General features: G+C 40.3%; 1 protein-coding gene across 1 annotated transcript; it reads right to left on the bottom strand.

Annotated features, from left to right (window-relative positions):
- Positions 1-3,471: 3,471 nt before the first annotated feature.
- Positions 3,472-6,135, bottom strand: LOC101417172 (beta-defensin 107A-like). Its single transcript, XM_004464814.2, has 2 exons — positions 6,066-6,135; positions 3,472-3,614 (listed from the first exon to the last, which is right to left on the bottom strand). The coding sequence occupies exons 1-2, from the start codon at positions 6,133-6,135 to the stop codon at positions 3,472-3,474; spliced, it is 213 nt and encodes a 70-aa protein (XP_004464871.2).
- Positions 6,136-24,959: the final 18,824 nt, after the last annotated feature.

Genomic DNA, 24,959 nt, shown 5'->3' with positions numbered 1-24,959 from the left:
GATCGTCAGGTCAGTCAAGCCCTCCGATGACGGTGGCCCCAACTGACCGGTTGTCTGCGACCTCTTGGGAGACCTCAAGCCAGAGCCACCCAGATTAGCAGTCCCTAGATTCTTCACCCACAGAAACTGTATAATAATTAATGTTTTAAACCCTTAAGTTTTTGTTATGCAGCCATAGGTAACTAATACAATCAAATTTGGAAATAAGTTATACATTTTTTAAAAGACAAGTTGTTGTTGTTGTTAATATTATTATTAGTATTTTAGGTCCCAGGACCAGGGATTGAACTGGGCCCTCCTATGTGGGAAGCTGGTGCTCAATCACTGAGCCACATCCACTCCCCTGAGTTGTTTTTTCCTTTTTTAGGATCGAACCCATGTGGGAAGCAGGTGCTCAATTGCTTGGGCCACATCATCTCCCCACAAGTTATTTTTAAAATGCCTGTCAGAAATCAGAAACTACCAGTTGACTAATACTAGCAAAAATTCAGAGTGTGAGATACGGCTCTTCAAGAAAAGAGAAACCACGAAACATATTTCAAATAGAAGGGATTTAATAAAAGGAATTGGCTACATAGGTTTTGGAAGGCTAAAGGGAACAGAGACTACTAACTTCAAGTTACTAACTTTAATATTAACTTGTCAAGGAAGCAAAAGGAAGGAGGAGCTGTTACCAGACTGTAGGAGTTTGAGAGCTCAGAAAAAAGGCCCCAGGGAGTTGGTGGCTGCGCTTCTGCTGTGAGCTCTGGCCAGCTGGTGCTTGGACCTCTGGGAATGGGGCACACCACCTCTGGTGCCCACACCTGAATGTGCACTCCAATTTCTGTGTGCACTGACATTTTGAGGAGAAGCATCCAGGTGGGCCCTCAGGTGTATGACCTGGGAGCTCCTAGGGCAGGATTTTAGACCTTTCAATAGCAGATGTGGCCCAGTGGGCTTTTGATGGCCCAGTGGCCCAGGGCAGCAGGTGAGGAAGCACAGCGTGGCTGGTGCTTTGACGACCAAGGGGAGATGGCCTTGATGCTGCAGGTTCCCTGAGGAGTCATGGGGAAACTGGTGCTAAGATAGTCAGCAGGTGTTGGGTATGGAAGCAATCATCTGCCACTGCTGGAGTGATGCTGATGGGAGCTAGAAAGAGGAACAAAGCTTCTTATTCTTCCTACCCTTCCATCTAGCTTTTCCCCTGCCATTAGACATTAGCAGGAAAAGCTGGCAAGGGAATCTGGGAAATGCAGCATGTAGAGCCTCAGCTCAGCATTATTATAGGAAATTATGTAAGTGTGAGCTTGGAGCCAAGAGAAACTGGTAATAACTGGCACAGCATCAATAGTATGTAGATGGAAGTTAGAATAATGGGAATGAATGAAGGAGGTCAAGACACAGACAACTGTTGTACCAGCAAGCAGTGAATCAGGAAGAGACACCATAGGAGGCTGAGAAGGAGTAGAGAGTGGTAGGAAAAGAACCACTCCAAGGCAGAGGGAAGACTCTAAGAATTAGGAGACTGGCCATCTTGTCAGTGGGTTCTGAAAGCCCTAAGCGGATGAAAGAGTGTGGAGAGATCACTGTGACATATTAAGAGCAATCTCAGTGATACGATGGAGGCAGGGATTTACTGCTCTACATGGAGGTATTAAAGGGGATGAGAATATGGAGCGAGAGTTTAACACTGCATTTCAAAAGCCTTGGAAATATAAGTGAGAAGGGATTTAAAAAAGAAAGGGAGAAGGGAGAAAACCTACATGAACAGATTGAGATTCCTGCGAGCCATTGATTTTACCGTGGACAGTTGTAAGGAATTCCTGAAAAAAGAACATGAACTAATAGAGGTGCAATGATTTTTGTATATAGCTTAAGCTACAAATTATCCTTTTGTGTATTTAAAAAAATAATTCCCATGCTATAAAGATGTTAGCAAGAACAGAATACTTTAAAAATATTTTCTGTTATTTTAAAAATTTATAAACACTCTGCATTTTTGAAATTTTATTCATTTTTATTGTTATGCATATCGTTGTAGGTAGCATGGTGACTGAATCAGGGGGAAATTTTCTAGATTGTTCGTCTGTTCTATGAGGGCATGGTGTAAAGTCCCTTCCTCTTTTTTTAAATCTGGTTGCATCATTGGGAGCTCAATTACTTGAGCCACAGCTGCTTCGCTAGAGTCCCTTCTTAAGATGAAAAGGGCCAATTAAGGACCCTTTGCTCTGCCTGAAAGCTGGAATTCTAAGTTGTGGCCAGTAGGGCAAAGGCGACTGTCAGTTTGTCATTGTTCCAAAAGCAGGTGACGAGGATCACAGGCGGGATTAGAGGGATATGGGAAAGTTTCCACATTTTTAGCGGCTGGTTTCGACATCTTCCTTCATCCAAACATTTCCCTGAACTACAAGGAAATGTTCCATCTTGAGAGTCAACTTTTGGGAAGTGGCTGTGGCTCCAGCATCTGAGCTCCCGCTTACCATATGGAGGAACTGGGTTCGATCCCTGGGACCTCCTGGTAAAAAAAAAATAAAGAGAACAGGCATCCCAGACCTACACTGTGAGGCACAGCCAAACAGGGCAAAGCAACCCACCAAAAAGACAATGACACAACCAGATAGAAAAAAAGAGAGTTAGCTTTTAATGTCTGTTCTCTTACATGCTGTTTGGTTGGCACACTAAGAAGCCAAAACCAAAAAAGCCAGAGCTCTGAGTTCTAGGTTGAACTATGAGCGTGACCAGTTCTATGACTTGAAGTAAAGTCACATCACGCTCAAGGGCTGAATCTCTTCATCTGTCAATCGGAGGGCTGACTTAGATGATCTCTGAGGAACTTCCGGCTCTAATAGTCACTGATTTCATGCATTTGTACAGAAAGTGATCAAAATTTAAAAGTTCTTTTAAGTACAGACAGCTAAATTTGCCATGGATCTATTTTCTTATGGAGCTTGATGTTCCTAGAGCAGGGTATGGAGACAAGAAATGACACTTCACAGTGGTATGACTGAGGTGACTGTATTATTGTGTTCACAGAATGTTCTGGAAGGGACTGCAGACAGTAGTCCAATCTGCTCATTTTACAGGTAATGACACTTTGGTGAAGAAAGAGTGCAGAGCCTCTATGAGGTGACAAATCCAGTTAAAGTCATAGCTAGATCTCTAGAAATTAGGTCCCCTGACTCCTTGCCCAATTTTTTCATTCTCTTACAATGCTTATTTCATTCATCGGTTTAGCCCTTCACTTCCTCACTCATCATCCCTCTCCCTCAGTCAACCCACAAGCCCTGTGCTAAGCTACAAAGGTGAATAGAGCATCGTGCCTGCCCTCAAGAATCTCACAATTCAGAAAGGGCATTTCCCTCGCAGCAGCAGAAACACGGCTGGCACAGCTTGAGAGAAGGTGAGATCTGGCGGTTGAAGAGAGGTCTGCTCCATGGAGATGAGAGCCAAGGCATGTTCACTGCTTCCACTCTTATAGCTGGAGCCTCGCTTTTAATTTTTTATCCGTTTTTTGCAGCAAAATGGTGTTAAGTCAGCTCTACAGCCCCCGATCTTGTCTTCGAAGGTAAGGCATTCTGCTTCACAGCGCCCGTTCAGTTTACTGCAATGCACTTGTCTAGTAAACGATCCCCTTGCTGAGGGAAGAAAGCAATTAGTCTAATCAGTTACTGGAAGGCAAAGTTACATCATCTGGGGGCAATTTCAGAATTCCCCCTGAACAAATATCCCAGAGGCACAGGGTCCCAGTCTTGCCTGAACTGCTGGATCCGAGCTCAGGTCCCTGGTACTGTATGAAACATACTTTGATCTGCCTGAAAGCCGAGATTCCACATTTAGGCAAATTAAGGCAAAGACAACTGTCAGTTTGCCATTACCCTGAAGAGGGCGACAAGAATCAGAGGATAAATACTGGAACGGTTTCTTTTTTTTTTTTTTTTTTTTTTTTTTGCAGGGGGGTTCAGCCACCACCACCTCTATACATCAGATATCCCAGGTCTACCATATATGTTCAGATATACCAGCATTGTCCATCCAGGTATTTAATTAGGAAAAATAAGACTTCTCTGTCCCAAAATAATTTCTAGGATACATAAAAACAGAATGGTTTTGCCTGGAAGGCAGGCAATATACTTTCTAATTCCAACAAACTTTTCCAACAAATGTTTTTCTCCCATGTCTCCTAAATTAGTAATCTCTGATATAAAATAAAAGTAAAATATTGTGCTTTTTGCATTATAGTCAAGATCAATGATGGGCCATATACATTAGCATTATGGTTTTAGAGTTTCACAGTTTTAGGTACAAAGATAAAACAAATATAATGTTTGTTCTGCTCAACTCTGCTCTGTGCAGAATGCCTGCAGAGTAGTAGTGTATTTTCATCTGGTCAGCAAATTTGCAGGGGCATGGCAATGTGTGTTCATTCAGAACAGAGAGACTAAGCTGAGAAGATTGAAAATACACCAAAAGGAATGGTAAAAACAAACTGGTAGTCTATATTCCAAAGAGATATAGTTGAAAGATCTGGCAGTTACTCTCAAAAGGAGTAATCTTTATTCTTAGACAACTTTGGGGCAGAGGGAACATGTGTGCTAGTTGTTGGATATCTGGAATATTACCACATTGAAGAAATATTGGCTTGTTCTCAGTTAGTACAAAAGTTAGGATTAAGACCAATGGGAAGAAATTGCAAGATCTTAGATTTCTGATCAAAATAAGGGGAGAAAGAACTTAAAATAGTCCAAAGATGAAATAGACTATCTCAGGATATTGTGAGTTACAGATTACTGAAATTTTCAGGCATCTGGATAATCAATCGGTATGGAATATCAATAAAGTATTTAAATATTGAATTGGGGCCCCAAATAAGATAACAATAATAAAAACAAGATCATTGACAAAAACAATAATAGCCAACTCTAACACAGCAGAGCATGTGGCAGACCCTGTTTAAGCACTTTATATAAACCGAGGGTTTGCTAAACTGTCCCCAATTAGGCAATTTTTACCTTCATACTTTTAGTAATAGAACCGCCGAGTTTTAACTGGACACATGGTTACCTGCTAAGGACTTCAGTTCCCAATGTCCTGTGTTTGTATGGCCACATGAATAAGCTTGGACCAGTGAGATAGGGGTGGACATGATGTGAGTTTTTCCCACATAATCTTTTAAATTTTGCTCTTTTCTAACCTTTTGTCCATTCTAATCAAATCATCCTTGGGCCGGGATAAAATAGTTGCATGTTTAGGATGGCAGAGTTGACCACCCATGTGACTTGGTGGAGAAAAGCTCTCTATCACAGTCAACTTAGAACTTATTGGACTTTTACAAGGAATAAACTTGTAAAATAAAAATAATAAAATAAACCAGGAGCCATGGAGAAGAAAGAGACAGCATGCTTGATGACGTGTGGAAAACCCATTAGGAAAGACTTCATAGCAGAAGGAACAAAGGATACTTAAGGAGCTATGGACATAGACATCTCCAATGGATACAGGCTTGGCTGTATTGAGCAAGGGGAGACCAGTTCAAGAGGCTCAAAGACTTAAGAGCAAGCTAATCAATGTATTAGGAGCTTCAACGATAAAATTTTATATCAAGATGTGAGAGTCCAAAACAAGTCCTAAGTAATCCAAGGATAGAATACTTGGACCAAGTAATGAGAGCCTGTTAAGTTTAGTTAATTTAGGCTACAAAGGCTTTACTTCTCTCATTTGGCAAGTGTGTTTGGAGTTCTCCTCTGAGCTTTTTTCTCATTTTAAAGCAGACGCTTTGACATATGTTGAACTGGGTTGAGGAGTACAAAAAGAGAAAGGAGGTGTAAATGACAAGAGAAGTCTGAACCCCATGGTAGAACTATGCAAGCAATTAAACACACCCTTCTGGTTGACAGAGGACCGCATCAGAGCGGCCTGATCATTTTCTGTCTGAGCTCAGAAGAGGATTTGTGGCTACTAGTTTGTCCAAAGACTTTTTTAGGATATAGGGGTGGGTCACGCATTTCTCTAAAAATGGAGCTCCTTTTCTCAAAAGATAGATACTAAATAGATTGTCATTCCTATATCTATAAGGATTTCTCTCTTACCTGGAAAAATTTGAGCAAGAAGAACGAGGACAGCAAAATTTAAGAAAAATATTCTCATGATTCCAGACATCAGTGGAGAGAGGATGAAGGAGGAGTGGTAGCCAAAGTCCAGTTCTTTTATTGAAGGAAAATTATTACAGCATGTTGTACAGCTCTGAAAGTGCTGGAAGTCAACTTTGGTTTGTAATGTTTATAAATATGCACAATTCTCCATGCTCCACTGATTAATGTGTGGGCCGAAGACCAGCTTTTACCTAAATAACATTAATGAAAGAGTAAGACAGAGAAGTCTGGAAAACTCTGCCTAGAATTACTGTATTCTTCTGTCAAGTATCAACACTTCCGTAAGATCTATTTTCACCATTCCTTATTCTTGATCTAAGATTTAACATGAAATGTGCTGTCTTTTAAGATTCACACAGCAGTTACTAATTGGTACCTGGTATAATTTTGTTTTAAAAATTGTACTATATGAAAAAAATATCTTTGCAATTAGACTGCAAACTCCTTAGAGGAAAAGAAAATACTTCTCATGTTTTTCTTTCAGTTCATTCCATACAACAGCACTCTGCAACAATAGGTCCTCAAAAATTATGTGTTGATTGATTTTTTAATTGACAACTGTTTAGTTAGGGGCATGTTATAAAAAAAAGGATTTTATCCCAAAATCAAAGTAAAGTCATTGAAGGGTTTTAAATGGGGGAGTTATCTGAAAGATTAAAAAGCAAGGGAGGGGTTCCATTTCTAGTGAATTAAGTGAGCGCCTAAAAGACCAACCGTACCATTGATAATGAGTAATATTCTTTTTTTTTTATTTTTTTATTTTTTAAGATTTATTTATTTAATTCCCCCCCCCCTCCCCTGGTTGTCTGTTCTTGGTGTCTATTTGCTGCGTCTTGTTTCTTTGTCCGCTTCTGTTGTCCTCAGCGCCATGGGAAGTGTGGGCGGCGCCATTCCTGGGCAGGCTGCACTTTCTTTTCACGCTGGGCGGCTTTCCTCACGGGCGCACTCCTTGCGCGTGGGGCTCCCCCACGCGGGGGACACCCTTGCGTGGCTCGGCACTCCTTGCGCGCATCAGCACTGCGCATGGCCAGCTCCACATGGGTCAAGGAGGCCCGGGGTTTGAACCGCGGACCTCCCATATGGTAGACGGACGCCCTAACCACTGGGCCAAAGTCCGTTTCCCAATGAGTAATATTCTTGGGGTTGGAAGAGTAACTGTCTGAATAATATGAAAGTTGAAATAAAGGTAGACAGATATTTGGAGGAAAATAAAAATTTGGAAAAAAACCCAGCACAGAGTAAGTTTTCTGTGGTTGGAATGTGGCACAGAGGAGCTATTGCTGCACAAAAAGAAAATTCTCTGCCCTGTTTCTGAACAGAGATCAGACCAAAGGGTGGCTACAGCCACAGGAAAGGAGGAGGAGAATACAGGAAAAGGAAGAGACACAAAGCAGTGGAGCCCAGGTTCTGTGTGAAAGCTCTGCTCACAATTCTGGGAAGCCCCTAAACTACGCATGGACAGGGCCAATTCAAAGTAACTTAGTTAATGTTAAAACAACAACAACAAAACTCAATTGAGGTTTGGGCTGCTGCTCGTCATAGACAAGGCAGTTTGCAGTTTGAGTTTGACAGAGATAATTCTCTATAAAAACAAAAACATGAACATGCTTCAGAAGAACATAACAGTATCCAGGTCCTCCTTAATATAATAATCACAGCATCTGAAACAACACACATGTTAAAAGTACTAGACAGAGAATTAATTAATTAATTTATTTTTTATATTTTATTTTTTTAAAAAATATTACATTCAAAAAATATGAGGTCCCATTCAACCCCACCGCCCCCACCCCCCACTCCCCCCACAGCAACACTCTCTCCCATCATCATGACACATCCATTGCACCTGGTAAGTACATCTCTGGGCATCGCTGCACCCCATAGTCAATGGTCCATATCATAGTCCACACTCTCCCACGTTCCATCCAGTGGGCCCTGGGGGGATCTACAATGTCCCGTAGTTGTCCGTGAAGCACCACCCAGGACATCTCCACGTCCCGAAAACGCCTCCCCATCTCATCTCTTCCTCCCATTCCCCGCACCCAGCAGTCACCATGGCCACCCTTCCCACACCAATGCCACCTTTTCTCTGTGGACATTGGATTGGTTGTGTCCATTGCACATCTATGTCAAGTGGGGGCTTAGATTCCACATGGATGCTGGATGCACTCCTCCTGCTTTCAGTTGTAGGCACTCTAGGCTCCATGGTGTGGTGGTTGACCTTCTTCAACTCCATGTTAGCTGAGTGGGGTAAGTCCAATAAATCAGAGTGTAGGAGCTGAAGTCTGTTGAGGCTCAGGGCCTGGCTATCATATTAGACAGAGAATTTAAAACTTCTTCTTTAACATGCCTTAAGTGGTAAAAGAAACACACTTAAAATAATTTTAAAAAATACCATCAGAAAACAAGAATTATAAAGAAGTTTTGGAACCAGAAACTATATCTGAAAAATTTACTGAATAGACTTTAAAATAGTATGAATATGACAGAATGAAGAGTCAGTAATCAATAAAAATTATGCAATCTGAGGATCAGGGTGACGAATATATTAAAAAAAAATTGCACTTCAAAGGCCTGTGTGTCAATATCAAAAGCTGTGATAGATGGGTAATTGGAGACCCAGAAGGAGGAAACAGAATGGTGTATAAAATAATTCAAGAAAATAATGGCTAAAAACTCTAAAATTTGGTGATAAATACAAATTTGTAAAACAAAAATCTCATCTAACTCCCAAAAGTAAAAATATGAAGAAAACCATCCTTAGGTATATCATACCCAAACTGTTGAAATCCAAAGATATAGAAAAAACCTTGGAAGCAGTAAGAGGAAACCAGCATGTTTTGCTCAGAGGAACAATTGAATGATCACTGATTTAATACTATAGAAATAAATGAATCCTGATGTAAACCATGGACTATAGTTAATAGTACAATTTTAATAACATACTTTCATCAGTAGTGACAAATGTACAACACTATGCAAGGTACAGAAAGAATCAGGGAAGTCCCCTATGCTGAGAATATGAACTATTTTTTTTTTCACTCATTGTATGATAAGCCTGAAGGAGAGTATTCACACAGGTCAAGCTATAAAGATTGGGAAAGGTGTTTTCTCCCTACTCTCCCCCCCCTTTTTTTTGGTTAGCTAATGGCATTCAATTAAAATTCTATCATAACAGTAGCTGGATACATGCTTAAGGAACAGATGCCTCAGAGTCTAAATTCCAGTGATAAAACATATCAAAATATCCAGGTTTCAACAAAAGTTTACAAAATAAAAAGAAACAGGAAGCTATAGCTCAGGCAAAGAAAAAGATTAAAGCATTAGAAACTATCAATAAGGGGGACTAGACTTGGGACATACCCAGACAAAGATTTTTTAAAATAATGTTCCTAAATCTGTTTAAGAGCTGAAGGAAAACATGGGCAAAGAACTGAAGGAAATCATGAAAATGATAGATGAACACAGAGAGACTATCAGTAAAGAGATGGAAATTAGGAAAAGGAACCAAGGACTGAAGAACCCAGTAACAGGCATTTAAAATTCCCTAAAGGGATTTAATTGGAGCATGCAGAAGAAAGAATCAGTGAACTTGAAGATAAGACAAAATCATCCAGTCTGAGTAGCAGAGAGAGGAAAGAATGAAAAAAAGTGAACAGAGACTGAGACCATGTGGGGCACCTTCAAGGATAACAACGCACCCACTGTGGGAATACAGAAGAAGAAAGAGAGAAAGGTAAAAAGAGAAACTCTCCAAATTTAATGAAAGACATGGCTACACTTATCCAAGATAAAAACAAATAGACCCATACTGAGACATAGTATAATCAAACTGTAGAATGCCATAGATAACAGAGAGAATTTTGAAAGCTATAGAAGAGAAGTAACGTGTCATGCACAAAGGAATCTTAATAAGATTAAGTGCTGATGTCTCATCATAAGTCATGGAGGCAAAAAGACAATGGTACAACATTGTCAATCAAGAATTCTATATCTAGCAAAACTGACTTTCAGAAATGAGGGAGTTTGTCATCACCACCAAACTAGCTCTACAAAATATGCTAAAGAGAGTTGTACAGGTTGAATGGAAAGGATGAGGGGCTCCAAATAGCCAAAAACATCTTGAAAAAGAAGAACAAAGCTGTAGGACTCACACTTCCTGACTTTAAAGCATATTACAGAGAGACAGTGGTAAAAACAACATGGTACTGGTATAAGGACAGATACTTTGACCAATGAAATAAAAACCAAAGTTCAGAAATAGACCCCCACATCTATAGCCAACTAGTTTTTGACAAGGCTGCCAAGTTCACTCAGTGGGGAAAGAATAATTTCTTCAGCAAATGGTGCTGGCAAAACTGGATATTCAAATCCAAAAGAATGACAGAGGACCCTTATCTCAGACCATACAGAAAAATTAACTCAAAATGGATAAAAAAACCTAAATATAGGAGCCAGAACTATAAAATTCCCAGAATAAAATGTAGGGAAGCATCATCAGGATCTTGTGTTAGTTAATGGTTCCCTAGACTTTATACCAAAAGCCCAAGCAATTAAATACATTGTAACAAAGGTAACTACAGTTAAAAAATAGTACAATTAATAAAATGTGCTATCATTAGTTTTAACAAATGTTTCACAACAATGCAAGGCATTGGTGGTGAGGTGGTGTATGGTAATCCTTTATTTTATACTTGATTGTTTTGTAAAATAACAACTTCTATAATAAAAACAAGACAAACTGGAATATACACTAAGTTTTATATCAATATTCTATCTATTGATCTTGATAATTGCACTTAAGCTTGTTGCATAAGTGAATATCCTTGTTCTTAGGAAATATATATATAGCCATTTTAAGTGATCAAGGAACACAATTTATATAACTTAAACTCAAATGTTTAGAAATGTATTGAAAAATAGGTGGACTGATAGAGTTGGATAAAATAGATACAATGATATGGCAAATGCAGCAAAATACTAAAATTGGTGGATTGGCATATGTTAGAGTTCTCTCTAAGGAAATTGTACTATTTTTGTAACTGTCTTGTAAGATTGAAAATAATTAAAAATAAATATGGGATACAAGTGTAGCTCAGTGTTTTGAGAACCTGCTTCCCATGTACGAGATCCTGGATTCAATCCTTGGTACCTCCTTAAAAAAATAAAAAAATACATAAGTAAAGAAAAATAAATAGTCTAAAAAAATCAAGTGGGGTCAAAATGAAGGGAAAATAATATAAAAACCTTTTCCTGTAAATCTTAAAAATAAATCTCTGGAGAGTCGTCTTCAGATTATGGCAGACTCGGTGGTTTTAGCGTTATATCCCACAGAAAAATTAATTCAAAGTAAAGTAATAAAAAGGAACATAGCATTGATGGGACAAATATAAAACTATAGTTTAGTATATTAATTGCATGTGCTCATATTGTATTAATATTATTTGCAAAAGGACTGCATTCATTTCTCAGATGCTAAAACAAATACCATAAAATGGGTTGGTTTAAAACTCAGCATATAAAGTCAATCCCTTCCCCCCAGGGATGACTCCCAGGGATGAACCTCCCTGGAACCAAGGGATTATTACCAAGTGCCTAATAGTGAAGCATTTGGAAAAAGACTTTGACCAAAAGGGGGAAGTATTAAATATAAATGGACTTGTATGGCTAAGAGATTTCAAAACAGTGCATCAAGCAGGGGTTGCCTGAGGGCTCTAGAGACATCTAGACACTATAGGCAGGACAGATAGTCCCAGGAATTTGGGACCCTGTCAGTGGGCCTTACCTTGAAATATATGATAACTTATCCCACTGCGACGGTTTGCTCGGTCGGTAGAGGTGGGGTCTGGCTGCGGATGAGGGGTCGGTCCAGCTCTGGACGAGGGGTCGGTCCCACTTGGGATGAAGGGTCGGTCCCACTTGGGACGAGGGGTCGGTCCGGCAGCAGACGAGGGATCGGTCTCACAAGGGGTTGCGCGGTTCGGCTGACGGGGTCGCCCGGCGAAGGCGGCGACGAAGGGGTCGCCCGGCGAAGCAGGCGACGAAGGGGTCGCCCGGAGAAGCAGGCGACGAACTGGAGACAAGGGAGGCCAGGCCCTTGTCGGGGGCTCTCAGGACTGGAGGGCGCACGGCAGAAGAACTACCGCGGAGACAAGGTAAACACGCAAGTCCACTTTATTGAGGGAGAGGCAACAGTTTTATAGGGGCTGGGGAAGGCTGATTGGTCGAAGCCACGCCCTGTTCTGATTGGTTGCCGGCGAAAGGTCAGTGGGCGGTACTGGACGGGGGAGGGGTGGTGGTTAGGGATTGGCTGTCGCTGTTGCTGGGGGAAGGGGCAGGGTTTAGGGATTGGTGGCTGCTGTTGCTGGGGTGGAGGGCAGACTTGAGTTTCCCGCCCACGCCTGGCTGTTGCTGCTGTCGGGGGAGGGGAAAAGGGCAGACTGGATTTTTCCACCCACGCCTGGCTGTTGCTGCTGTCGGGCGAGGGGAAAAGGGCAGACTGGATTTTTCCGCCCACGCCTGGCTGTTGCTGCTGTCGGGGGAGGGGAAAAGGGCAGACTGGAATTTTCCGCCCTGCGCCTGCGCAGGGAGAAGGAAGAAGAAGGGTACTGCCCCACAGGCATCGTGTGGCGCCACCCGGGAGGAGGGGCGGCCGCGGAAGCATGGCTGCCGAGAAGGGGAGACCCGAGGGCACTCTGCGCCCATGCCGAGCTCCCTTCAGGGGTGGCGGTGAGTCCGACCAGCCACCCTATTATGGGGGCAGCGGCTTGGCCTGCCATGGCTGCTCCCCTGCCAGGCCAGCAAACCACACTTCAGCCCGAGGCGTGACCGCATCCCACAATGTATCAGAGTCAGGCTCATTTGTAGTTTTCCTACACATCATTACTTATGTCCCATTTATTTGAGCCTATAATTAGCATTATACCCATTAAATATATGTCTCAGTGACTTAAATCTTCTGTTCATAGCATTATTCACAATTGCCAAAAGATGGAAAAAAACAGTGTCCATCAGCTGATGAATGGATAAACAAAATTTGTTGTATACATATGATGGAATACTATGCTGCTGTAAGAAACAATGAAATTGGGACACATGTGATAACATGGATGGACCTTGAAGACATTATGTTTAGTGAAAAGCCAGGGACAAATAATTCATGGTCTCACTAATATGAACTAAATATGAAAATATTCATGGGATTTAAAACCTGGAGTATAGGTTATTAGGAGATCAGAGGAGGGCTGAGAAGGGATACTGAAATTTAATGTATGTAGAAGTTTTAATTAACTTGACTGTAAAAGTGGAAATAGAGTTGATGGTAACACATTACAGTGAGTAGTGCGGGCAGCGGCGGGCCTCCGGGAGGGTCGGCGCGGTTGGCGGGGCAGGCTCTCCGGACGGGGGCTGCCTCACGGTCAAAGGAGAGGAGGGGGTTCGGCACGAAGCCGTTGGGCCCTCGCTCTCTCCGCTCAGGCATGGGGGACGCGCGGTGCAAGCAAGAACACCACGGAGACAAGGTCTGGGCACAAGTCTGCTTTATTTTTGAAGGGGACATGGTTTTATAGGGTCTAGGGATACGTAAAGGGACTTGATTGGTGCTGGCGGGTGCTGTTGCTTGCGTAGACGGTTACTGGACAGTAGGCGGTTACTGGACAGTAGGCGGTTACTGGACAGTAAGCTGGCTAAGGGGTTAGGAGCAAGGGAGGGGAAGGGGAAAGTGTGGGCTGTCTAGATAACGGCTAGGCGGAAGACGGAGAAGGGGAGAAGGAGGGGCAGCGCCGGCTGCCAATACTGGGCGGGAAGGAGACGGGGACAAGTAGAACTAACACAGCTGATTTATAAATGGGATTGTGGCTTAAAAGGGTAGTCTAGGGATGTAAGTGTCAATTGAAAGAAAGTTAAAGAATAATCTAGGGGTTGAATAACAGTGAATCCAGAGAATTGTTGTTAATACAACAAATGCAATACTGTTCTTCTATGAACTAGAACAAATATACGTCACTATTGTAGGGTGGTGGAAATGTGGAGAAGCATGGGAAAAAAGTCAATTACTGTAACCTATTGATGATAGTCAACAGCAGTACTGGAATATTCTTGCATCAATGCCAAAAATGTACTGTTTTAATAGTTGGTGGTTATGGACAAAATATACCAAGCGTACACTATAGACCATAGTTAGTGCTAATAACCTGATGATATTATCTCATAATCTGTAACAAATGTTCCACAAAAATCTTGTGTGTTGGTAGAGGAGTGTTGTATGGGAATTTCACACAAGTGCATGACTGTTTTGTAAGTTCACAACTTTAATTAAAAATAAATAAATGTAAGTGACAGAAAAAAAATGGATGGCTTAGAAAATAGGAATATATTGGTTCATGGTTTTGAGGCTAGAGAAGTCAGCAGGTGGTGCTTTCTCCTTGTAGATTGTGGTTCTGGGCTGGCTGCTGGTGTCCTTGCTCCTTGGTATTTTGGTCACAAAGCAATGCTGGTGTCTTCTTTCTTTTCTGGGTTCCATTGACTTAAAGCTTCTGGCTGATTCCCATGGCTTTTTCCTTTGTGACCTTCTCTGTAAGGCTTCTGGCCATGGGATTAAGTCCCTTCCTTCTACAGCTGGGCCACACCATGACTGAAGTAATCTCATCAAAAGGTCCGATTTACAATGGGTTCACAGCCACAGGAATGGATTAAGATTAAGACTGTTTTCTAGGGTATTAATACATAGTTACAAGTCACCACAAGGACTAAAGAGTCCATGTAAAAAATTAACATTCATATGCTATATGTAAAAAAACCCAAACAAACAGAACTGTATTCTGCTTATGGAATAACCTTTAAGAATAAAGATATAAAAGTTGAATAGAAGGATGGAAAAATATATACTATGTAAACATTAGAAAAAGAAAAGTGGTGTAGCCCAATTACTATTTGAGAAAAATTATTTTAGGACAGAAAGCATTACTAGAAACAGATATATTTTGAATTGATAAATGTTTAATTCATCAAAAAAGATAACAGATTTAATTTTGCATATACCCCATAAAATGCTATAAGTATTTGAAGCAGAACTTTTATAGGGCAACAAGGAGATACTGCCAAATTCATAATCATGGTATGAAATGTAAACAAAATTTTTTTTTATAACTGAAAAAAACAAACAAAACTCAGGAAAGATGTAGAAGATTTGAACATGCTTGAGAAATGTGATCAATTGTCTTGCATAGAATATTGCACACAATTGCAGGATATACATTTTTTTTTCTCTTTAAGGATATAAATTTTTATGAAGTATATATGAACTTTTTTTAACTGTAAAATGACAAATGGACTCTAAAATTTATATTGGAGTGTAAATTCAAGAATAGCTAAAGAAATCTTTAAGACAAAAAGTGCTGGATATTTTTAATGCCATATATCAAGAAAGAGTTATTCTACCTGATATCAAGACTTATTATGGGAGCAATTGTGATCAAGCAGTTGAATGCCTGCTTCCCACATGAGATGTCCAGGTTCAATCCCCAGTGCCTCCTAAAAAAAAAACAACAATAAGCAAACAAACAAAAAACTTATACAAAAGCCATAGTAAATTAAGGAAGTGTGGAATTGGAACAAAAATTTTCAAATAGGCCAAGTGAACATTATGGAGTGTAGTAATAGAAAATCCAGCAGGAGTGGAGGAGCAGTGCTGTAGGGAGGGGAAATTATTTCCAATAAATATTTGGCACTGAGTTAATTGTAAATTTATATGGAAAAAATGAATCTCAACTCCAATTTATATCAGAGAAAATTTTATAAGTACAAGAAAATTTCTCATGGGTTTCAGAAAAAATGTGAATAGTAAAACAATCTTTTAAAGAAAACAGGAAATAAATGTCAGCAAATGTCACTATACATACAAAACAACAGATCTTATGGTAATGAAAGACATAATGTTAAAAAATTTTTAAATTTTATAGTTTTTATTTTTATATTATTTCAAACTTTTAAAATTTTTTCATGTTTTATGCATTATTTTAAAACCCATCATTATTATATCATTTTCCTATTAATTGTATTTGGTTGGCTTTAATTTTGAAGAAGTTTTGGATCACAGAAAGGTTACAACTGTGGCAGGGGAGGATCATTGGAGCAGGGTGTCAGAGGGGGGGATGCATAGGAGGAGGTTCACTGGGGCATACTTGCAAGGTATATGATTGAGTTCAAGTGTTCATGGGCCATTGCCACAGTGGGTGGAGATCCACACAATAACCAAAGAAATATCAAATTCCCATCTTGGAGAGCTCTGCCACATTCTCTAAAGGGACAGCAAGAATCCCCTGAGTACAGAGGCAAGACTAGTGAAGAAGGATGGACCACTGATGGGCCCTTGATTTTGGTGACTGTACTTATAAATCTTAACTTTTGAAATTGAAACCTAGCATAGTATTAAAGGGTGCCTAAGCATTACCTCGTAAGAGCCTCCTTATTGCTTAAATGTGGCCTCTCTCTAAGCCAAATTCAGCTTATAAATGCATTGCCTTCTCCCCAGCATGGGACATGACTCCTGGGGATGAGCCCCCTGGCACCAAGGGATTACTACCAAGAACCAACTAGCAATGCAACTGCAAAGAGACCTTGACCAAAAGGGGGAAAGGGTAAAGACAAGTGAGTTTATATGGCTAAGAGACTTCAAAGTGAGTCAGGAGATCATTTCAGAGGTTATGCTTATGCATGTCAAGGAGGAACTCATTGACTGCCAATGTAAATATTCCCTCAGATAGCAGGGCTCTGAGGACTCTGGAGACATCCAGACACTATAGGCAGGGAAGATAGCTCAGAAGTTTGGCACTGGCCAGTGGGCCCTACTTTGGAATTTATGCTCCCCAGTGTGATAGAGTTGGACTCAGTTGCACTTTCCCTACACATGGCTATGCTGCCCCTCTATTTGAGTCTATAGCTACTACTAGAGCTGATAGCTGTATGTCCAAGAGACTTAAACCTTTGGAATGTCCATGTGCCAGTTGGGCCCTGAATCGCAACAGACTTGCAATACCCACTCTCTAGTTCATTGGACTCACCCAGGACAACTAACAAAGAGACGATGACTGACAATGACCATCTCAGGGAACAGGGTGTCCACAATTGCAAGCAAGAAAGTCCCATTCATCTACGCCATGGGATCTAAGCCACATCTCAATTAGAGGTGGAGTGGGCATCATCATCACAGAATCCTCAGGACTTGGGAACGGATGGTGGACTAGAGTAGACTTACAGTTGTTCTAATGTAGACTTGTGATCCTAGCAATGGAAGAACATTTATCATGGATATGGAGGCAGTGACCACTGGAAGTTCTGAGGAGAGGATGAGGGAAAAATAGGAGGAATTTGGGGCATTTTCTGGACTGAGGAATTACCCTGAATGACATTGAAATGACAGATACAGGCCATTGTATATTTTGTAATAACTTGCAAAAATGTGCAGGAGAGAGTGTAAACACAATATAAACTATAATCATCACCTAGTGGCAATGCTCCAAGATGCATTCATCAATTGTGGCAAATATTCCACACTAATGAAGGATGTTGTTGATGTGGGAAAATGTGGGAGGGCTAGGGAGTGGGGCATATGGGAATCCCTTATATTTTTTGTGTAACATTTATGTAATCAAGTTTCTTCTTAAATATATATTTATATATAAAAGTAAAGAAAACAGTATATCTTTATTACTCGGGAGTGGGCAAGGATATTTTAAACTGGACACGAAAAAGTGCTAATCAAAAGGGGAAAGTCAATATATACAACTAGATTAAAATAAAATTTTTCCTCTTATTAAAATACATCATTCTAGTAGCAAAAAGGCAAGGCACAGGGTTGGGGGGAGATACTCAAAATAAGGGGTTAATTTCTTCAATAAGTCTTCCAAGTAGCTTTATGAGCAACTGACAAATATATTTGTTTTACCCAGCTGTGGTAGGCAGAATAACATCTCCTCAAAGATAGCTACACCCTAATCCCCAGAAACTGAGTATATTATGTTACATGTAAGAGGGCAATTCACCTAGGTGGGATTAAGTTTGCTAACCAGCTGACCCTGGGACGATGAATTACCCTGGAGCGTCTGTAACCATAAGGTACTTCTCAGTATGGGAGAGGGAGGACTAGAGAGGATGGCCTTGTAAGAGAGACTTGACCACCTGTGCTGGTTTGAAGGTGGAGAAGGGGGTGAGCCAAGGAATGCTGGTGGCCCTAGGTGCTGGAAAAGGCCAGCAAACAGATTCTCTTCTAGATCCTCCAGAAAAAAAACACCACAACCCAGCCCTGTCAATACTTTGATTTTAGTCCAGAGACCCATTTCATACTTCTCAGCCACAGGAGTGTAGAATCATAAGTGTGCTGTATTAGGATTACGTGTGATTTGTTACAGCAGCAGTAAGAAACTAACACACCAACTGAATACTAAACTTTTTTTTCTAAATCATCCTGAAAGAAAATAAATTTAAGATTTTATGGAATTTGAAGTTTGGAACTGGGATGAATTGCGCTCATCCAATTTCAATTTTTTTATCAAAAATAAATGTTTATTTTCCTGTCTTAGGAACCAGGCTGACACAGTCAACAGTGCAAGATTTACTTGCCGGTCATAGGGATGGCTGCCTTGGACTGCCCTCTACTGCATTTAGGCTTATCTTCTACTATTAGCACTACAGGAAGGTAAGAGAAACCTTTGCCTCCTATTTGTTTTTTCCATATCCTCATTCCTTTAATTTGGGGCCCCGCAGGGTTAAGAGTAGGTTGACTGCCGGTGTCTTAATAAGCCATATAAAGTGTTTTTGTATATTTTTTTCCTAGTGCATGGTTGCCTGAGCCCCATGCATCCTATCCACTGAGAGTTTCGGGGCTAGTTTCCACAGGTTTGGAGAAGTTGGTCTAACCCATTCTTGCTAAATGTACAGCTTGATATATGGTAGTTCTAGTCTTCCTTCATTGATCTATTTCAGAGGTTGGTTTTCTCCTTTTGTTTGAGTGTGTGCTTCCATATAAAATGTAGTATCAATTTGGTGAAAAGGAAAATTTTCATTATTTTTAATAGGCTCAGGGTAGTTAATGAAATAACTTAAAGAGAATGGCTATCTTTGTGACACCAACCTATTTAATCTTATCAGAGCTGCATGCTGCACAGCTCTAAGGGAATCCTTGACAGAGAGAGCTGGGCTACAGGGCAGCACTGATGAGAACAGTTGTGAGTACAGCAGGGCTAGTATGCATGCCAGGTGAGTCTGTTTTTGTGGGGATATTTAGGTGTGCTGGTGTGTATGTGTGGGGTCTCTGTCAAGTTTTGGTATTTATAAAATTCATAAGAAAAATTTGGAGGTTTTCCTTGTATCCATTCTCTAAAACAGTTTAAATAGCATTCCAATTATCTATTTTTTAAAAAAAATATTTGTCAGAAATTTTCCATGAAACATTTTAAGCTTGTTGCTTGTTTGAGGAGGTGAAAGGTGATGTTTTAGCAGATTTCTCTATGTCGTCAATGGACATTGGTGATTTTAAAAACTTGTTCTGTCATATCTGGAGTCAGTTTTTATTATTTTTTTAATTTTTAAAAAATTAACTACCTCATCCAGGAATTAAAATTTATTCATAAAGAATTGAGCAAATTAGCCTTTGGGATTCTGTTAATTTGCTTTACTTCTTATTTCTACTTAATTTCTTTTCATGTTGTGTATTTGTGCCTTTTACTCTCTTTTTTTAAATTAGGTTAGCACCTATTTTTGTGACAATTGGCTTACTTTTATCTTCAAAGAACTCACTGTGTTTATTAGCTTTAATTTTTTCTGTTTTATAGTTAATTAATTTCTGCTTTTTAAAATCAGCTACATTCCTTGTGCTTTTCTTTGGTTTACTTGATTTTCCATTTCCAACTTATCAGGTAAAGGCTTAATTTGTTGTTTTTAAAAATTTGTTCTTTTAAAATTGATACAATTTTAAAATTGAAAAATTGTAAAATTACAAATAAAAATTGATACAATCAAGGCTAAAAGTTTTCTTTAGGTACTATTTTAGTTATAACACTTATATTTCAAAATGTAATTTTTAAAAAAGATTTATTTTATTTATTTCTCTCCCCTTTTCCCCGTCCCCATTGTCCACTCTCTATGTCCATTTACTGTGTGTTCTTCTGTGTCTGCTTGCATTCTAGGCGGCACCAGGAATCTGTGTCTCTTTTTCATTGCCTCATCTTGCTGTGGCAGCTCTCTGTGTGTGCGGTGCCACTCCTGGGTGGGCTGCGCTTCTTTTCATGCGGGGCAGTTCAATGCAGGGCACACTCCTTGCACATGGGGCTCCTCTTCGCAGGGGACACCCCCGAGTGGGACACCCCTGCATGGCATGGCACTTCTTGTGCACAGCAGCGCTGTGCATGGGCCAGCTCAACACATGGGCCAGGAGGCCCTGGGTTCAAACCCTGGACCTGCCATATGGTAGGTGGACACTCTATCATTTGAGCCATGTCTGCTTACCTCAAAATGTAGTTTTCAAATCACTATTGTTTTCTTAAAATTATGAGATTTTGTTCAGATATCTACTTTGAGAAGATAATTATATAATTGGCAGTCTGTACATTTATCACGTGTCAGGGACTTTTATCCTCTTTTGTAATTATATATATATTTACTTTTTTATTTTTTAATTTATTGAAGTATATCACTCATACATAAACATACATAAACAAGTGTATAGTAATAGTTGTGAACTTACTAAACAAGCATATGTAATATCATACAGGACTCTCATAACTCACTGTACCACTAATACCTTGCATTGTTGTTAAACATTTTTAATTAATGATTAGAGAGCATTGTCAAAATATTACTACTAACCAAAGTATTTTCCCCAACCCACCCTATTATTATTATCTTTATATATTTATATATAAACATACATAAATAATAAGTGTATAGTAAAAGTTGTAAACTTACAAAGCAAACATTCATAACATCATACAAGGGTCCCCATACATCAACTCTCCACTAACACCTTGCACTGTCGTGAGATGTTTGTTACAAATTATGAAAGAATATTGTCAAAATCTTACTATTAATTATAGTCCTTATCTTACATTTGGTGTATTTTCCCCCAACCCATCCTATTATTATTTTTTAAATATATTTTTATGACAGAAGTTGTAAAATTATAAAACAATCATGCACATGTGCAGAATTCCCAAACACACCCCTCTATCAACATACCACTCTGTGGTGAGACATTTGTTACAGGTAAGATAATATCATCTGATTGTTACCATGTCCATAGGTACATTTGGCTCACATTTTCCATACTGCTCATTATCAGTGCAGTACATCTTCAGCATAGATGCAAGAATATTATATAGGTCACTCCATTAGTATTTTTCCCATGCTTCTCCTTGCTCCACCACCTGTAATAGTGATGTACATTTGCTCTAGCTAACAAAGGACACTCTTGCATCTGTGCCATCAACTGCAATTCAAATCCACCTCTTGGTTTACCATGCTATTCAGTTCCCAGATTATTCTCTAGTACTCTGTCAATTGGCATTTACATACCGAGACTAGCATTTTCAGTCACATACCCATTAATAAACTAGCTGTTACTCCCTATGTGCTACCATCCTCTCTATACATTTCCACACTTTTACAGTAAAGCTAATTAAAATTTCAACATACATCAGTAGTACATCTTATTCCTCCTCTTATCTCCTTTAAGAATCTACTACCTACCACCAGGTCTTGAAAATATTTTACTGCAATTTCTTCTAGAAGTTTTATGGTTCTTGCTTTTATTTTTAGGTTTTTGATACATTTTGAATTAATTTTTGGATAAGGTATGAAATAGGGGTCCTCTTTCCTTCTTTTGGCTGTGGATATCCAGTTATTTCAGCACCATTTGTTGAATGGACTGTTCTGCCTGAGCTGTGTGGGTTTGACAGGCTAGTCTAAAATTGCTTGACCATACATGTGAGGGTCTGTTTCTGAACCATCAGTTTGGTTCCATTGGTCTATGTGTCTGTCTTTATGCCAGTACCATGCTGATTTTATGACTATAGCTAGGTAATATGACTTAAAGGCTGGAGATGAGAGTTCGTGTTTCCTTTTTAAATGTTTCTGGCTATTCAGGACCCCTTACCTTTCCAAATAAATTTGGTAATCATGTTTTCAACTTTCAAAAAATGCTGGTGGAATTTTTATCAAGATTGCATTGAATCTGTATATTAGTTTGAGTAGAATTGACATCGTAATGATATTTAGTCTTCCAGTCCATGAGCAGGGAATGTTCTTTCAGTTATTTAGGCCTTTTTTGATTTCTTTTAACGTTGAATTGCAATTTTCTGAATACAAGTGCTTTACATCATTGGTTAAGTTTATTGCTGACTATTTGAGTTCTATCTATCATATTATATTTTCACCACTCTTTTGATACTTTGTTACTTTTATTGATATAATCTTCATTTCTAGAATTTCTTCCAGGCCTCTCTCTGTTGTCTTTTCTTTTCAGGCTCTAGCACACCCTTTAGTATTTCCTGAAAATCTGGTCTCTTGGTTAGAAATTCTCTGTTTCTGTTTTTCTGTGAATATCCTGAACTTGCCCTCATTTTTGAAAGGCAGTCTTGCTGGATATAAGATTCTTGGTTGGAAGTTTTTCTCTTGTGTGTATCTTAAATATATCATACCACTGTCTTCTTGCCTCCCTGGTTTCTGGTGAGAAATCAGTACTTAATGTTATTGGGTATCCCTTATATGTTACACACTGCTTTTCTCTTGCTGTCCTCAGAATTCTCTCTTTGTCTTTGGCATTTGACATTCTGATTAGTATGTGTCTCAGAGTTGGTCTATTTGGATTTTTTTCAGATGGGAGTACATTGTGCTTCTCAGACATGGATATCTGCATCCTTCAATAGGGTTGGGAAGTTTTCTACCATTATTTCTTCAAATATTCCTTCTTCCCCTTTTCCCTCCTCTTCTCCTTCTGGGACACCCATGACACATAAGTTTGCATGCCTTTTGCTGTCATTTAGTTTCCTGAGACCTTGTTCAATTTTTTCCATTCTTTTCTTCATCTCTTCTTTTGTATGTTTACTTTCAGAGGCCATTTCTTCAAGCTCACCAATCCTTTCTTCTGCCTCCTCAAATCTGCTAGTACATGATTCTAATTTGCTTTTAATTTCATTTATTGTGCCTTTTATCCCCATAAGATCTGCTATTTTTCTATGTACACTTTCAAATTCTTCTTTGGCTCATCCAATGACTTCTTAATATCCTTAATCTCATTAGCCATCTTATTGAATTTATTAAGGAGAGTTGTTTGAACATCTATGGTTAGTTGTCTCAACTCCTTTGTGTCATCTGGAGGCTTATCTTATTCCTTTAACAGGGACATTTCTTCCTGTTTCTTGGTAATGGATTGTAATTTTTTGTTGGTGTTTTTGCATGTGGCTTACTAGAGTATTTATCCTGGGAGCAGTTTTTCTCTTTAGTTTAGGCTTCCTGCCCTTTCTCCCTTGCTGGTTGTTTAGTAGGAGCCAAGGATGTAGTTGGTGCTATAAGCTGTGGAGGCTCAAGCTGCCCTCATTGCACCAGGGACCAGTGAAGCTTCTTCCAACTTTCTCTTTTGCCAGGGATAGGGACAGAGTCACAGCTGTGTGGAATAATCCAAGTTGTGTAGACCTACACTTTATTGCCCTGAGAGATGATGAAGTTTCACATCCCTTTCTCCCCTGCATGGAGTAGGGATGGAGCTGCAGGTGTGGGCAGCAATCTGTGCAGCGTGGGTCCAAGATGACTATGGTTGCCCAGATAGACTTCCAATTATTCAGTCTGTGCAGCCAAGGGTACCTACAGTTACCTGGATACGCTGGCACAGGGTCCGCCAGTCTCCTCCCTGCCAGAGGTGGGGCTGGAGCCTAGGCTAGGCCTGCAGGCTGATCTGGGTGAAAGAAACTGGTTCCTAACATCACTGTGATTTTCATTCAGCCCTGCTTCCCCTCATGCTGGGGCTGGAGTAAAAATGGTGGCCATCAGCCTCTTCCTGAGTTGGATGGGTTCACACCCCAGCTGTCCCTAGGGTCATATCTTAGCCAGTTAAGCCTATTAATCAGTAGCCAAAATCAGTGGCCAACAATCTCTTCCTCCCCTGTTTTTGGGAAATGGAGCTTCAAATTCCAGCCACAGAATAACTCCTGGGCTGCTGGCACTGCCAAAGTAGGATGATAACCGGCCTCCCCAGCTTGGCCAGTAATTTTGCAGAGAAACTGGCGCAGGTCCCTGCAGCTTCCTCCCTGCCAGAGGTGCGGCTGGGGTCTAGGCTACAGCTGCAATCTGATTTGGGTGGAAAGAAGACAGTTTCCGCCAGCACTGGGATTTTCAGTCTGCCCCGCTTCCCCTCGTGCCAGGCGTGGAATTAAGATGACAGCTCTTGGAGTCTCTCTGACTTGGACAGGTTCAAACTTTAGCTGTTCTTAAGGCCATCCTTTAGCCTGCCAAAGTTATTAATCAATAGCTGAAGTTGGTGCCTAACCGTCTCTTCCTCCCCTGTTTTTGGGAAGTGGAGCTTCCAATTCCAGCTGTGGAACAGCTCCTGAGGTGGCACCAGCCTCTGGGGCATGGAGTGCTCTTCTTACGAGTCCTCTCTGCAGATGGGTAGTCTCCTCCTTCCATTCCTTCAAGGATGTGACAGGATGCTCTTCTGACCTCCTGGAGCCCCCAAACAGGTGCTTCAGCAGCTCCAGAGAGCTCTGGGTGCTTGCTAACTGCCCCGTAGCAGGAGCTGACTCTACGAGCTCTTTACTCCGCTGCCATCTTGCTGGTTGTCCC

This window comes from Dasypus novemcinctus, chromosome 25 (assembly GCF_030445035.2).
Source record: "Dasypus novemcinctus isolate mDasNov1 chromosome 25, mDasNov1.1.hap2, whole genome shotgun sequence".
NCBI lineage: Eukaryota > Metazoa > Chordata > Mammalia > Cingulata > Dasypodidae > Dasypus > Dasypus novemcinctus.
The sequence above is the reverse complement of the archived record's forward strand: the minus strand, read 5'-3'. Positions and strand labels throughout refer to the sequence as shown.

Excerpts from the sequence above, each read along its gene's own strand:
- LOC101417172 (XM_004464814.2), bottom strand. The coding sequence starts at position 6,135 with ATGTCTGGAATCATGAGAATATTTTTCTTAAATTTTGCTGTCCTCGTT. Across the intron at positions 3,615-6,065 it reads TCTTGCTCAAATTTTTCCAG|CAAGGGGATCGTTTACTAGA; the intron begins GTAAGAGAGAAA and ends TTCTTCCCTCAG.